At 43.4% G+C, this 16,453-nt stretch overlaps 1 protein-coding gene across 1 annotated transcript in view; it reads right to left on the reverse strand.

Moving 5' to 3' along the window:
- Positions 1–13,001, reverse strand: part of LOC144732777 (F-actin-capping protein subunit alpha-2-like) — a 31,733-nt gene extending 18,732 nt beyond the window's left edge. The window contains exons 1-2 of the mRNA XM_078614364.1: positions 12,871–13,001; positions 2,957–3,020 (exon numbers count right to left, since the gene is read on the reverse strand). Of these exons, the coding sequence (XP_078470490.1) occupies positions 2,957–3,020; positions 12,871–12,909 (103 nt within the window). The 5' untranslated portion in view covers positions 12,910–13,001. The remainder of the gene's footprint in view (positions 1–2,956; positions 3,021–12,870) is intronic.
- Positions 13,002–16,453: the final 3,452 nt, after the last annotated feature.

The following is a 16,453-nucleotide window of genomic DNA, read 5'->3' on the forward strand; positions in this document are numbered from 1 at the left end:
CTTCGTCAGGTTATAAAATAAAATACTTCCATAATACCGGACCGTTAAATACTTTCAATACTCTACAGTGTACTTGGCATCATCATAATCACACCCCCATTCATTACCAAACAATTCTAGTAAAAGTCCGATACAACGCGGTTCGTTAAGCGGGCAAGGGTCATGCCGCCCCCCCCGAAAAAACAACAGTGGTCTATCGCTCCCCCCTCTCCACTAGTTGCGGCACCGTATGGCAAATAGCCGTCAACACCCACCACCTGACCTGCCCCTCACAATACCCTCCACGGTGGTGCATGCACGGTTGGGAAAACAGACACGGAGACACTCACACAGACACATGTAGCCGGATGCAGAGACACACAAAGAGACACGGAGAAACACACGTGCATGTTCCATTGTAACGGGGGGGGGGGGGGGGGCAGTAGCCTAGAACCCGGGTGACTATTCATGTCCACCCCCCTCCCCGCGTTAAAATCGACCTTACTGTGGCTATTTTTTTACGTCAGTTTCACGATCTTCAATTTTGCAAATCAACTTGCTTATTCCGATTGCAACAACTTAGGTGTGTGAGAATTACTAAGAACCACACTCATTTTAAACAATAAAATTCCCCACAATTGCAGTCAGAGAATCCAAACCAATTAAAATGTTCCCGTGTATCCCAAGTCCAGTGCTGTATACCTGGACCTTACAATGCACAGCCACCGCAGGGCATACAGTCTGATTGTAACAACATGAAATACTCTTCCGTATTAAGAAGAGGAAGTTGCTGAAATTTCAAGTGGTGGCCCATACTGTGTGTGGCATGCAGAACTGGAAAGCTTCTGGGACTCAATAGAATGTGTCAATATAATTAAGGATGAATTTACTTTTTTTAATTATCGAGTAACAGCTGTCTTCCAAAGAGAAAAAATATGACTTGCAGAATTACAAGCACAGGGCTATTACAACCAATCCGTTACTAATGGTTTTTAACTCTTACAATTGTCCTTTTGAAAGTCTAAACTAGAGAATATTTGAAAGTCCATTTCCATTGGCTGTTTGTGGAAATCATCAGTCCTATCCCAAGTTGACCTTCTTCTGATCCCTGTTCTTAAATATTTGCTCTTTCCCATTGGTCTTAATCAGTTGATTCACCTCAAACAAGTCACCCAACCTATTGTTCGAGTTCCCATAATTCCAACACATCCCTCCTCGTCTTGGATGAGCGTTAGAGGATTTACATGAAGTGGTGGCTAAAGGTCTCTGGATCTAGAGTTGTGGGACTAATAGGGTACAGAACCAATCCCAAAAGCAGGCGAGGCTCAAGTAGGACACATTGGCACCCAAAACAGGATAGTGGGTCACTGGATATTCAGGGAAACAAATAATATGAAAACAAATAACAATAACGAACATTGTGATGGAGTTGTGGGATTGACAAGTCAGCCCCAAAAAAGGACATGGGCACACTGGAATGTGCAAACCTCTGCCAAGCAGATAAGCCAAGTGCTGCTAGTTAATAAACGTAAATAAAATAACATGACTATTTATGGAGACAGTTAAACGACATGGAGAGAGGCGAGTGTAAGTTAGGGAGAGGGGATTTACACCCCATGGCAGAAGTTCAACCCTTCTGGGCTTGTCAACCAATACAAATCTGTCCATGGACCACAGGTTGGGAAGCACTGTCCTAGATTTGAAGCTTTCGTGACTGCAAGGATTCATATTCTTAGGTTTTTTCGGTAAAGTCACGTAGGTAAAAAATTAAAATTAATAAAAGTAAAATAAAAATAAAATAAAAATCACGACGTTTCGGGCGCAACACAAGACAGAAGCTTGTGTTGCCTCCGAAACGTCGTGATTTTTATTTATTTTTATTTTACTTTTATTAATTTTAATTTTTTACCTACGTGACTTTACCGAAAAAAACCTAATAATAAGCACTGTCCTGTCTCATAAACGTGGTGCCACTGGGCCATGTCACCACCCCAGGATACAGCATTTGGAGCAGGATGGAAGTTCTTGCAAACCTGAGATAAGTCGTTGAATCAGAACCAAAAGCTTCGTGGTAAGGTTGTTTTCGAATGAGTGTGGGTTAAGCAGGAGAAAAGCTGTTCGGTCTGGTTGTGAAAATAAAGATATAATGGTGGTAAGTATCTAAAACAAAGAGAGTAGGGGAAGGCTAGACATTCAAACTAAAGCATATTTCTCCTCTTATGGTACATACAAGCTTTAAAAAATATATTAAAGTAACCAAAGAATGAATGCTCTGAATGTCCATCATTTTCTTATATCATAAAAAGCTTGTAAAACACACACATACCCAAAGATACCAATACAGGGTGAAACAGAACGTGGAGCCCTTCAAAATATTGTATGCAGCAGTCATTCACGGTTTTATCAGTTAAGGACATCAAGAAATAGAAACATTATCAGAACGTATAGCGTGACAGAAGGTGCCAGGCTAAGGTACGACAAGCTCAGAATGGTTTTTATTATTCTAAAAATTACGGTATTATGTAACCTTGGTGACAGACAAGATTACTGAGTGTGTTAACCATACAAATAAATCACACATTTGTCTCATTGGACATAATCTACACTTTAACAACTTAAACAAAACACAGCAAAGTGTTTCTCTCCATGTGCAGTGTGCCAGATGGCCAGTTTCTGCAAAGCCAACCAAATATCAGCTGATGGCAGTAAGTGCCACCCTCAGTTCCACATAGTGAAGATACTAAAAAAAGTGAGTGGAATTTCATCTACACATCATATATAGCCATTAAAAGCTGTTGAAATAATAAACAGTTTTATGTACATGGACAAAATTTAAATTATTATGGCTAGGAAAACCTATATGTTAGAATACAAGACAGGGTTTAAAACAAAACAATAGTACATTTTGAACCCTTGAGTAGACGGAGTAGTGAATATTTGAAGGTAGCGTAAGAAAACAGGCTAAGCAGAAACTTACCGTTAAACACCTCGTTAAACTCCCCCGGAGGTGCATGTTTGATGAAGTTGGCCGCAATCCGCACCTGAAACAAAAATATAGCTTCATTAAAAAAAAATTCAATTACAAAGCACATGACAAACACACTATTTAAAAACCAGTAACTTTAGAAAACTACACAGCCGATCCCTGCTTTTACGACACAATGCATTGCTGGAAAGGCCGTCGTAAATCGGATATTATTTTGCCATTGATGGCAGAAACGTTGGAAACATCACTTGCCGGTGATTTTTTTCCTTTCATGAGCAATATTTAAAAACGGGGTTTAATGAGTAAAAATCCACAAAAACACTTGAGGATAACAAAAGCTTCATGCCAAGTCACATCGGAAACAAGACTGCCTCTGTTCAATTGTGTTCAGAGTCGTTGTTGGAATACAGTTTTTTTTCCGTCGTAAATCGATCCATATGGTGGCATTATATGAAACTCTTAAATGTGGATCACCACTGTAAAACCGGAGACCACCTGTAACAATTCAACTGCAATGTAAGTCGACAAAACCAGCAACACCAATCATCGAATTCCAAAACACAAGAGGTTGCATGAAAACTTCCCAACATCAAAATGAAAGGCCATAAATATCTGTGAAGGGGGTGGCAATTTGCGGGGCCATCTTAGAGAAGTGATGCAAGGCTGCATTTCCCTCCCCATGACAGAGGGGGGGACACAGTTCCAGCAACAGATTGACACGATGTACATTCACGTGCAAAATGAGTTTCATTTGCAAATGTAGGCTTCCAAAAGAAATTGAATATTAAACAGCCGTCTCTCCTCCAATCGGATGCAATTACTTCACTTCAGAATTTTACAAATAGCAATTAAATCAAAAGTTTCTTGTTTTACCCCAACAAAAGGTAAATGTGCCCAGGAATGCAATCCCAGCGGTATTGTGCCTTGTCCTCACAAGATCAAACATTGCCACAATGCATTGTCCCAGCAACCTTGTATAATTTTAATGAGCTTACTCATTAATTCTAGATTTGAAGCTTTCGTGACTGCAAGGATTCATACTCTGAGGGGTTTTTTTTTCATACGCTACAGCAATTTTACTGGAGCAGTTACACCTGATTGCGGAGGCTTGTGTTGCTTCCAAAACGTCTCGAGTCAATTTATTTTAAAAATTTACCTACGTGACTGTACCGAAAAAAAACAAAGAGTATGAGCTTAGTCATACTTTTTAATGATCGACGTGTTTGCCTGCTACTCAATAGCGGCTATTAGTTACCTATTCGTATGCCTATTAAACATAGGCGCTCAGAAAACATCTTAAAAGAATGTCCTCAACAGGCCTCACGGTGTGAACAAGTGCAGCCTCCAAACCCGTGTCGAATCTGTATCTCTGGCCTCTCTGTTTCTGTGCTGTAAAGAAGGGCCATCGCCCAAAACGTCGCCCGCTGACTGTCGTAACGTTCTAACCTGCCCCTACTGGACACCTGTGAAAGAGCTTTATTGCTCTTCGGATTCTTCCTGCAGGATAAATATTCTGATTCTGTAAAAAAAATGTAGGGCCAGTGTTATTGTCGAATGTGTTGAGGTCGGTTTGTTTCACCAAACATGCTGTTACACACACGCAGATGTACTACATCAAAAACAAATGCATTCATTGCATCACCAAAACGTGCTTAGTTTCCAAGGCATCTGTCATTGTTTGTGAAATAATATTTACTCTGCTTCAAGGCAGCAATCTCTGAAGCATGGTTCTGTATCCCCAGCACTTGAGATATTTACATTTTACAAAAAACACCCTCTACACAATGACTCCTGTTGTACAGCGTGTATGTGTTACTCTCTCGCGTGGCCCAGGGCAGAACGGCACAGCACGTTTTTCGCAGCGTGCCATTCATCACATTTCACTCTGCGCTCGCTTCGCATCATGCCGTAAACTCCACGTTGAAATCCCGTTAAGATTGTGTGACCGGAATCATGTTACACTCTCCCCTGTATTTACACCACTGGTCTTTCAATGTTTGCGTTACAAAAATGCCCTTAGTAGTAGCCTTCTTTTGTCGGTGTTTAATGTAACAAGTGTATCGCGTGTAATGTTAACATTGTTTCTAAAGCTGGGGTATTTTGAAAAGTTCCTCGGCTAACGGCAGACTTTAATAAGAAGCCATGAGGCGCAAACTATCAGGCATGCCACCACCGATGACTTCAACATAAACACGCACATTCTGGTGGAACAAGTGGAATGGCTTACAAAATAAATAAAAACACCATTCGAAGCCTGTTGCTTTTTTGTTTCAAACTACTAACGAAAGAAGGCAACTTTAGACGTTTAGCAACGTCTCAAAAAGGGGTTTAAGAGAGAGTCGAGGAGAGCAAGAGACGTTGCCCAGTGGGATGGCAGCCACACCCCACACTGTCCTACGAGGAATCTCACCATTCCTGCCAAGCAAGTGGCGACACTCAATCGCACACTGGCTCTGCCGAGGTGCAAGCCCCCTACACACTACATCAGTGGTTCGTAACTTTTACTTGCAGCCTTGCACCCCATCTTTGGTTCTCAATTGTAAAAACAACGTATAATGTTAACAAATACATCGGGGTTTGATGAAACAAAGAAGTTGTTAAATTTCGATTTAAAGCTTTCGTGACTGCAGGGATTCATCTTCTTGGTTCTTTCGGTAAAGTCACGTAGAAGGGAAATAATACAATAATAAAAAATAATAAAATAATTCTCACGACGTTTCGGCCACAACGCGGGTGAAGAACAGGTCTGTCGGAAAGACAGTTGTTACTTAGGCGCCCGTGCTCAATTTGTGTTTCGATGGTTTACCTTCTAAAAAAATCTGGCAATGTCTCGCACCCCAGGTGAAAAAAAACACTGATCTACATCACTGTTGAGCAGTACACAGAGATGAGGAGCTGTTGCCCGTAACAGTGAAAGCCCCTCTGAGATGACCCTGTATTTAAGTGCCAGGCAAATGGGAGTCAATCTCCCGCGGAAGAGTCATTAAAAATATCGGGTATCGTGAAAAGTACTCGCAAATAAGAGAGCACATACCAAAAACACTGCAAAGCGTGCAATGAGAACTGGATTTTTTTTATTGTGTGCATGTTTTTATCAGTGTAATTGCCTTCCATCGGCACAGCCATTTAAATATACGTACAGCAGGTACTCAAATGTTCACCGTTTATAAAATAATTCCACTATATTTGTAACTAAAATAGCTTTCAATTGTAACTCAAAACGGTTGTCATGTCTACAGGTGATATAGGTTGTGAGTATTGTTAATGATGCAGGTAATAATTCACTTCCCCCCCCTCATTAATTATAATTTGGGGTCCCAACTCATAATAAAAATACTGTAGTTTGTTTTACCAGTGTCGTGCGTGGAATCTGAAATGGTTGCAAATGTTACATCAACCAGTGTCAGCAGCCAACAACATCATACGTCACCGATGAATGTTTTGTTCATGCAACAATCACTTTAAATCCATGAATCGTTGCAGGCCTGCTGTTTACGATATCATAATTTAATCGAATGCAAAGTGCATCCGGCATTCTCTGCCCTTCCAATGAACGTCATAAACACACATCATCAAGTCACCAGCAGAATGATTGCCTCTGTGAGAGCCGCTCTCCTTGTGAAATAAAATTCTTCATATTGCACCGCGCATATTGGCGAACGATGGGGGAACTGTGCACGTTTGCAAACTTGGAATGATCATGGACTGAAGCGACTTCCCCCTTGAATAGTGTCCAGTCGAACCCCTCTTAACGACGGTAATTGGTTCCACGAAACCGGTCGTTAAGCGAGTACTGGATAGGAAATACACGTGACAGGCTTCATTTGTTCCCATAGCACCGACACTATTTCACCCCAAAAAAACTGTATAATATTTAAACAATGGATATTAATACATAAAGATAATAACAACATTACAAACACATAATATGAAAAGAAACATGGTTAATCGATGCGTTAATTAATATTTACTGTACCTACAACAGCGCGTCGTTAACAGGGGAATGGTCAGTGAGCGAACACATTGGGCTCTATGGAGACCCGTCTACTATACACTACTTTACACTACACTATACACTACACTATACACTACACTATACACAACTATACACTACACTATACACTACACTATACAACACATTGGAATCTATGGAAACCCGTCGTTAAGCGATTAGTCGTTAACAGGGGTGGTCGTTAAGAGGGGTTCTACTCTACAATACCAAACACTACACTACTATACTACACACTACACTACACCTACTACACTACACATTGGGCTCTGAGGCCCGTCGTTAAACGACTAGTTGTTCACAGGGGTGCTCGTTAACAGGGGGTTCTCCTCTACAAGACTGCTCCCCCCCCCCACTGGACATGATTGTCAAGAAATTATCCGCCAGTCGGTTCGCGTCCTTGCGCCCAGCGCGTCAATAGCGCATGGCGAGTCAAGGCAAAGTTAAAACATTAAAAAATCTTGTTAGGACTCGTTGTTATTCCGGATAGAGTTATTGTCCTTTCTTTCTGTCGCCGTGAAAGCGCGTTTTTTAAAACATCCGCATTGGTGTCCTACTAAAACAAATGTATCTCGAGAATTGCATGGGAGATCAAATGTATCTGAACTCCTCACTCTCCCCATATTAATTTTTTTGAGCAAATACCCTCACACCTTACGCATCACACACCTGCCTTGCAGGCAGCAGCAACCAAAGCCTCCTATATAGAGGCTCTTGCACAATGTGTGTGTGTTTCAGTGGGAGATTATACAGCGTTAATAACACATTCAACCACGCGTTTCTTTTCGTTCACTTGGCATCTGTGTGTTGTGCAAATGTGAAGGGCGAGGGGGGAAACAATGAAAGCCTGTACTGTGCAAAATTCATGCACGTACGATTCGTTTGCAATGAAACACAAGAGAGACGATATCTCACCTTTTTAAATTTCGATTTAAAGCTTTCGTGACTGCAGGGATTCATCTTCTTGGTTCTTTCGGTAAAGTCACGTTTATATATTTTTTTCATTTAAATGTACAAATGTAATGTCAGTTGTACGCATACAGCAAAGTAGTTTTCACGCAAATGTATATGTTATCCTAAAGCTGTGCCGCGTGCTTTAATGCCCTGACTAATGACATGTTAATGCCACGTGACCCCCTGGCACAGCGTTTCTCACGCTCTTTGCAGATCTACTTCTTGCACGAGAATGTTATCCCTATGGGCCCCCAAATGACTGTAGACTCCGTGTCAATAGAAGAATACAAAACCATTTAGTCAATCTTCACCCTGCCATTGTGGTTACCTTTGTTGACCTTTATCAGCTCAAGAAGTTAAACAAAACATGTAGACCCTCCTTCTTCTTTACCAAGTTATGGTTCCGTTTTCTACACCGGCTACAGTGCAAATTCCTCTTCTGGTGTATAAATATCCTGCCGAGCAAGCATTGCCACGGTCTGACTGGGGCAGATGCCACTGCCTCAATGTGCTGAACAAGGAGTAGCCACAGCAGCAGTTACCGAGCCAGCCAGGGCTTCACTGAGCCACTGTACAACACAGAATATTCCGGCCACCACTCATGACGACTCCAGCTCAAACCTGAAGTACCCGAACCACAAACGAGTGCACAAAGGTTATTGTTGTCATGCGATTACAGTGCCTCCGTGTCCAAGTACAAATATTAAACAAAGGAGTTAGTCATCCCCCACTTCAGCGGGGGGAAAAAATGCAGCCTCTATCAGCAAGTTGTTATGCTGCAAAGCCTTACCTGACTGAAATACTATACCGTATTTGCCTTTGGAACATTACAATAAAGCCTCTGCTTAGCAATGCAAAGCAAATATGAATTAGAAAATCCATGTTCAGATTTACACTGATTTTATATGAAGGCACTTAGAAAAAACTCAAGTTTAGCACTGACGATATTTCCAGTTCCAAGTGCACAATTATCAGTGATCATAAAAGAAATCTATTTTTTAAGAGGTTAATATCGTGAGTATACATAAGTAACATAAAGGACATAAGCCCTACGATAAGAAACTCATGACATTACTGTATTGCTCAATCTGTACCTGAGTAACAATAACGTTATTTGGCAAATAAGATATTACTTTGAAAAAAAAAAATCTAAAATAATGTCAAATACCCTGAATCTATATTCACCTCAATCAGGATTCTGCATGGCTCACGAACCATCAATGCACTGAGTGGTAGTACAGTATACCTGCAATATAAACAATACCTAACCCACATCATCAATGCAAAGACAACTATGTAGTGGTTCTATCATCATCATGAGCCATGAACTATCCATAGTTGGATGGAGACCTCAACCAAGTCATGCAACTCGCTCAAGATTCTGCCTTGCAACAATCCACCTTGCTCCTTCTTACACACGAGCAAATTCGATTCCTCCATCTCTTCCAAACCACTTGAATCGGTTCTCATCCACCTCATTTAATAATTTTCATTGCGGTCGATCTTCAATTACCACCCTAGGCATACATACCTAGGACAGCACATTAACTTATCCAACCAATCCAGGTAATCGCCATGGTAAGTATTCCCAATGGCAATGGAAATAGCTATAACGTCCATTAAAAAGTACACTCATGTCCTTTACAGGGTTAAAATTTTCATACCATTATAATTAAGTACCAAAGATTACTATTAGGCACCTTTAGCCAGGAAAGCCTCAATGAGTCTCATGACTTTGTCAGGATGGTCCTGCAACGCTTTTGCGGTGGTGGGGAGAGGGGGGGCAAAGATTGATATGCATATTACAAATGAAATATCTGTGGGTAAGTTATACAAATTTCATAATTAAGACATTTCCAAAACATGATAAAATCCCCAAAAATTCGTACGTGTTATATTTACTACACTGGAGCGTGGCAATGCGGGTAGATGGTTTCAACTCATGACAGGAGGATACAAAGTAAAATACTGGCCTCAGCTCAGCAGATTACCCACTTGTGGTTGAGAAAAGGAAGATTGCTCTGGGGGAGGGGAACGTTGACAGTGAAAATGTTGAACTTACATCAATGGTTAAGAGCTACGAATGGAAATAAGAAATGTGTACAAACAAGATAAATATAATGTACTGAACTACAATCAAACACGCATCTCCCAGTAGGTCAATAGCATCCCTATCGCAAATTCACTCACATCGTGTCCAGTCAATAAAGAAAATAGCGCAATTTTATAGTGCTCGTAAACATGTTATTTTTTAAGTTAGCTATTAAATAAGTTAACTGTTAACAACCTTAAGCGCTTTCCGAGATGACTAATTTTCTTAAACAATATGGATATTAAAAAAAAAACTATATTAACATAATTAAATGTCAACGTTCCACAATATCTCTTGTGCCAGGTTTGATGCACAAGGCTGTGCAGTGTAGCTAACACTTTCTGACATGGGATGGGTAATGAGGCACATCAAAGTACAGTAACTTGGATATGTAGACAGGAACAGACCAAGCATCCTGCATCCTTTTTTCTGGTTTGACAGTCTAATGATCTTGTGCAAAGAACATCGCCCATTTGCTTCACATTTATTTAATATGGGACTACCACCAGCTCAAATGGGATGTTTACAAGCACGGGATTGATTTCGGTCTGCTTTCCTCACAAGGGACATAGGCCCAACGGACCTCTAGATCTTGCTGTATCCGCGAAGTCCCTCTGATCTGGATTAACAGCCAATGCTTTGGGTATAAGGCAAGCAAGCAATATAACGTGGCGAGCAGAGCCAACACCCGACCTGTTTTGCTTGAGAACACCACAAGGCATGACAATGTAGATATTTTTTTTGTAATCCTCTGGATTATTCACAACGTTCACCCTGAACTATTATGAAAGTGTTGAGCTTGGTGTAGATTTTGCAGGAGGGTACTTTTTAAAACCACCTATAAGCAACAGCAACACGTCTGTCGCCATAAACTCCAAACGCATTGATATTGTGCATGCAATTACACATTCTCCTTCAGGGGTCAATGCAGACCATAAACCCTTCGGGGGAGGGATGTGACAAACAAAATTATGCAAGTGGAGGTTGGTCATGCCATAGACACTGGACCACAAGCGAGAGATTTGGACCACTGGCTCTGGACCTGCCACGGAAAAAACGTGCCACTTAATCGCACGTTTGAGCAAGTACTCTTGATAATGCATTCTTCAATTCCTAACGCGCAGTGTTTGACCCAAAGAATATATGGATACGATTAATTCTTGTTGGATGAAGCAGTAGGTTTAGTTCCCGAAAAATAAACTGGCGAGCGAAGAAATACCCTGCTAAAGATTGAAATAAATCAGTTACTACAGTACAATACTTGCTCAGACTTCCTGCAATCCTAACACGACTATGAACAATACTTTAAAATGCGTCGTCATCCAAGTCTCACAATGCCTACATTGCGCAATAACAGAACTTAAAGTGTTCGTAATTACTTCGCAAAATACTCCAATGCCACAAAGCTCACTAAAAGTCAAGGCACTTTCTGTTGTGTGCCTTGACTTTGTTATTGAAAATACTCTTAACGTTGTCTTTATATACACACAAAAGGTATTCTTACATATAAAAGACGAGTAGTACAGATTATACAAAAGGCCAATAATAAGACGCGTTCAGCTACTGGATGTGCCACTTGTCTGCTGTTGTGAGTCGCGTGAATATTGCCAAATCCTGTACGCAAATGGCAGCAATACATGGCAAATAAGACGGTGTTTACACAGCAACCATATGGTAGAAATCACAGCGAAGTACTCTATTTAACCTTGCTGGATAAATAAAGGAAAGGATTTTGCTTTCAGGAGGGAGTCGGGCGGCATTGTGTGACGTTTGCCAACATTCTCTTGTGTTTGTCATGTGGCAGGGGAAAAGCGAGGCGAAGAAGCGTGGCGCCGGATGCGTGAGAGAGACACACACAGCAGAGAGAGAGAGACAGGGGCGAGGTCTCTCGGGTTTTTTGTTGTTGCAGACCGCTGCTCGCGGACGCCCTCGGGCACCGCGAGTAACGGAGGCGGCGATCCACGGCGCCGGTGTACAGAGACACAAGAAGCCCTGGACGGGGAGAGAGAGAGACGCAGGGAGCCTAGAAAGGCGACAGAACGAGATGTGTGTGGTCGAGAGAGAGAGTTGTATGGGGTCCAGAGAGATGCGGTAGCGTGAGGCCGTGACCGTAAGAAACCGCGAAGGGATCCGAGGCATCGATACGAGGAGGGGGGGGGGGGGAGGCGTGAGAAGCCGTGAGAAGTCGTGAAAGATGCCGTGAGAGATGTGTGAGGCAACGCAGCGTGAGACAGCGAGAGAGAGAGCACGAAGCCGCGTGATGGATGCGTGAGCGAGCCGCGAGGTTCTTTGAGACACGGGGCCCAGCCGTGAGCTCGCGAGAGGAAGGCCCGAGACGCGATCGGGAAGGCGCGAAAGCCTGCGGGATGGGGAGAGCGTGAGAGGCGTGAGAAGCGTGAGTTGTTGATGTCTCGTGGAGGGGGGGGGGGGCCGTGGCATCGGCGAACAACGCGGAAGTGTTGGCGAACGGGCCCCGCGCGGGGCGTCGTCCCCCGGGACAGGGTCGGGGTGGTGGTGGTGGGGGGTAGGAGAAGCCCCGGGCGGGCGAGGGCGAGAGAAGAGCAGCCCCGGCGAGCCCCGTGCGAGGCGGCGAGAGAGCGCACGAGGAGAGAGAGAGAGACACGGGAGAGAGGCCCGGGGTAGTGATGGGGGTGGAGGTAGTGGTGGTGGTGGTGGCCCGCGCCTCCCTCGGCCCCGTGCGGCGCCTCTGCTAGGCGATGGAGGGAGACGAAGAGCTCCCCGTAAACCCCCCCGCTCCACGGCGAGGACGTCTGGCCACCGCGCCGCGGCTTCCTCGCTGCCCGCCGCGGTGAAGGCGGCCCCCAGGGCGCCCCGAGGTGGTCCCCTCACCTTGTCCTGCTCCGAGATCTGCTCCTCGTAGTCCGCCATCTTGCGCCACCGCGAGCCCCGCCCGCCACCGCGCGCGATGCATGCCGGGAGCGGCGCGCCCCGCTGCCGCCTCCGTGCCCATATAAGGCGCGGGGCCTCCAGCAGCCAATCAGGCTGAGGCTCGCAGAGATTCAGACACACACAGAGATTCAGAGACACGCTCAGACTCACAGAGACACACTCAGAGACTCAAAGCCACGCTCAGACTCACTGAGCCACAGACTGACAGAGACTCACAGAGACACACTCAGACTCACAGAGCCACACAGAGATACACACAGAGACTCAGAGCCACACTCAGACTCACTGAGCCACACACAGAGCCACACTCAGACTCACTGAGCCACACACAGAGACTCTCTCAGACTCACAGAGCCACAGACAGAGCCAGACTCAGACTCACAGAGCCACAGACTCACAGAGACTCACTCAGACTCACAGATACACAGAGCCACACTCAGACTCACAGAGCCACACAGAGATACACACAGAGACTCAGAGCCACACTCAGACTCACTGAGCCACACACAGAGCCACACTAAGACTCACTGAGCCACAGACTCACAGAGACTCTCTCAGACTCACAGAGCCACAGACAGAGCCAGACTCAGACTCACAGAGCCACAGACTCACAGAGACTCACTCAGACTCACAGATACACAGAGCCACACTCAGACTCACAGAGCCACAGACTCACAGAGACTCACTCAGACTCACAGAGACTCAGAGCCACACACAGAGCCACACTCAGACTCACAGAAACTCACTCAGACTCACAGAGTAACTCACACACAGACTCACAGAGTAACTCACACACAGACTCACACACAGACTCACAGAGTAACTCACACACAGACTCACACAGACTCACAGAGTAACAGTTAATAATTATAGAGCAGCTAGCTACACTGAGTGCAAGAACCATTACTAATCAGAAGAGCAGTCGGACAGGGACCAAATATATTCACAGTGGCATTAAAATATATTTTCCAAATATATTGAGATAAATGGAGAGTGTGCATTGGCCATCTCTGTTACAATTAATAATCGGAAATATTGTGTTGTGTAACCATGATGAGTGGCAATTAAATCGTATGCTAAACAATTCTACACATTCAGTAGTAGGTTTTTACCCTTTAAACTGGTACAAAACTGACACCTTAATACAAGGCATCATGTTTGCAATAACCACAACACAAGTAGTCAAAATGCAAACAACAAAAAAACAACTCTGATGATGATAATGATATGCACTGTCCTTGAAGTTGATTGGTCCACACTCAAGACAGCTTTACTTAGAGCCTAGTCTCCATTGGTGATAACACCAAAAGGCGTACAACTCAAAGACAGCGCACTATCAGAGTATTGAGAGCTCGGGGTAAGCATTTACACTATGAGACCTCCTTTCCCAGTGGCAAAATATAGTAGTACCAGTTTAAAGGGTAAAAACCTACTACTATATTTTGCCACTGGTAAAGGAGGTCTCATAGTGTAAATTCTACACATTCGTCAATAACTGCCTTGAAATGAAAAATAAATACAATACTGTATCATTAATGAGTGCCAGGCTTCATGTGGGAGGACACCGGAGTTCCTTGAGAAACCCTTCTATGATGAGGGACAACACTCAACGGTCTGCACAGACGCGTTCACGAACCCGCTTCGTCTTCTGACATTACTTCGTGACCTCGCCGCTCAACGGGTGTGGAATTGAACAATTCTCAACGTGTCTTCTTGGTTCTTTCGATAAAGTCACGTAGAATGGAAATAATAAAGTAATAAAAAAATAAAACATAATAAAATAATTCTCACGACGTTTCGGCCACAATGCAAGCAGCCGTCCTCAGGTGGAGAGCAGGTCTGTCGTCCTCAGGTGAAGAACAGGTCTGTCGGCAGACCTGCTCTCCACCTGAGGACGGCTGCTTGCGTTGTGGCCGAAACGTCGTGAGAATTATTTTATGTTTTATTTTTATTATTTTATTATTTCCATTCTACGTGACTTTACCGAAAGAACCAAGAAGATGAATCCCTGCAGTCACGAAAGCTTTGAATCGAAATGTAATTCTTTACGTGATCCGCCAACCCTCCCGTCACTGGATCACAGGGCGTGCTCCACCATGCCACGCACAGACCCTGACGAGGAATCGAACTTGCGCCTGCCAACTGAGCGGTGTGGCAACTGTCTGCAACCTTCCACTAGAAGGGCCATGGGAGCTCACGTTGGCGCCAGGATTTCCTAACGATGGTATCAACAACCCCCTGCTAGTATGCCATCACCAGAAATAGGGTTACAGTTGAACAATTGAACAGTTTATTTAGAATTTCCCTGCGGGCTCAGAAGCTCTTGAATCGGGTTTGATAAACAAAACAAAAAAAACTGTCAAATTAAAACACAACGTTTGCAACAGGCCGCATAAAAACTATAAATACAATAAATACGGCAATGAAAAAAAGTCAACAACAAAAAACGTACAATATATTACTTAATTATAAAGTAAATATTTAACTAAAGTGAACATTAAGATTAGAGAAAGATATTGCAACATAGTGCATCTAGTGAGGAATAAGATTCGATACAATATTGAAAAACAAAGGTGGGCAGGCGTGATGCTGGCCGAAGGGTAAATGTGTTTTAGTCCTCTGACATCAAAGTAATGTGAGAACTGAAAATACATTGCATCATAAACTATTACAATTTAAGAAAACGAAAAACTTGCATGATGTACAATTCTTATATGTTTCAATTGTTTATTGCAGTTCTAAATGTGTATGCGGATGATATCCTTTGTACAAAAACTCACAAACTGTACATGACACTAGATTCCTTAGGATATCAAATGGTCTGACTTATTTTTCATATCCATAAGCACATCATTATCCAGCTACCATACCTCCTCAGATTGTGCCGAGGACTGGTATACATTTAAAAAAATGGATTTGAGGTGTGTCTGGGTATCGATGTGGAACTTGTGATCACATTGCTAACAGCCGAAACACAAGGGACCCACCACCCCACCATCATCGATGATGATGATGAGCGAGATGGTGAGACTGAATGTGATGATGACGATGGTGAGTAGAGCAAGGGGCGGATACTCAAAGTTCCCTGTCCTCACCTCCCCACCACACCACATTCCAACTCTGAACACCCACACACATCATCATCAGCCACCAATGAAAACACCAGCGCACAGCCCAATTTAATACACGTTCAGTGGGACAATTGTATGGAGGCCAACAAAACATCTAAAACCAACAACAAAAGAACAATTGCCGCCGAGGTGTTGTGGCCAAAACGTCGTGAGAATTTAAATTGTATTATGTTTTATTTTTATTATTTTATTATTTCCCTTCTACGTGACTTCACCGAAAGAACCGAGATGAATCCCTGCAGTCACGAAAGCTTAAAATCGAACTGCATTACATAACTCGTGCACTCATAGACCTCAGCCAGTTGCAGTTATCTAAAGATCCACATGGCTCTTGAATGCGCCTGCTGGCTCTGCGAGCTCAAACTCTGACGATGGAATCTCACGGAATGTCT

The sequence above is a fragment of the Lampetra planeri genome, chromosome 44 (genome assembly GCF_965212315.1).
Source record: "Lampetra planeri chromosome 44, kcLamPlan1.2.h2, whole genome shotgun sequence".
In the NCBI taxonomy this organism is placed as follows: Eukaryota; Metazoa; Chordata; class Hyperoartia; order Petromyzontiformes; family Petromyzontidae; genus Lampetra; species Lampetra planeri.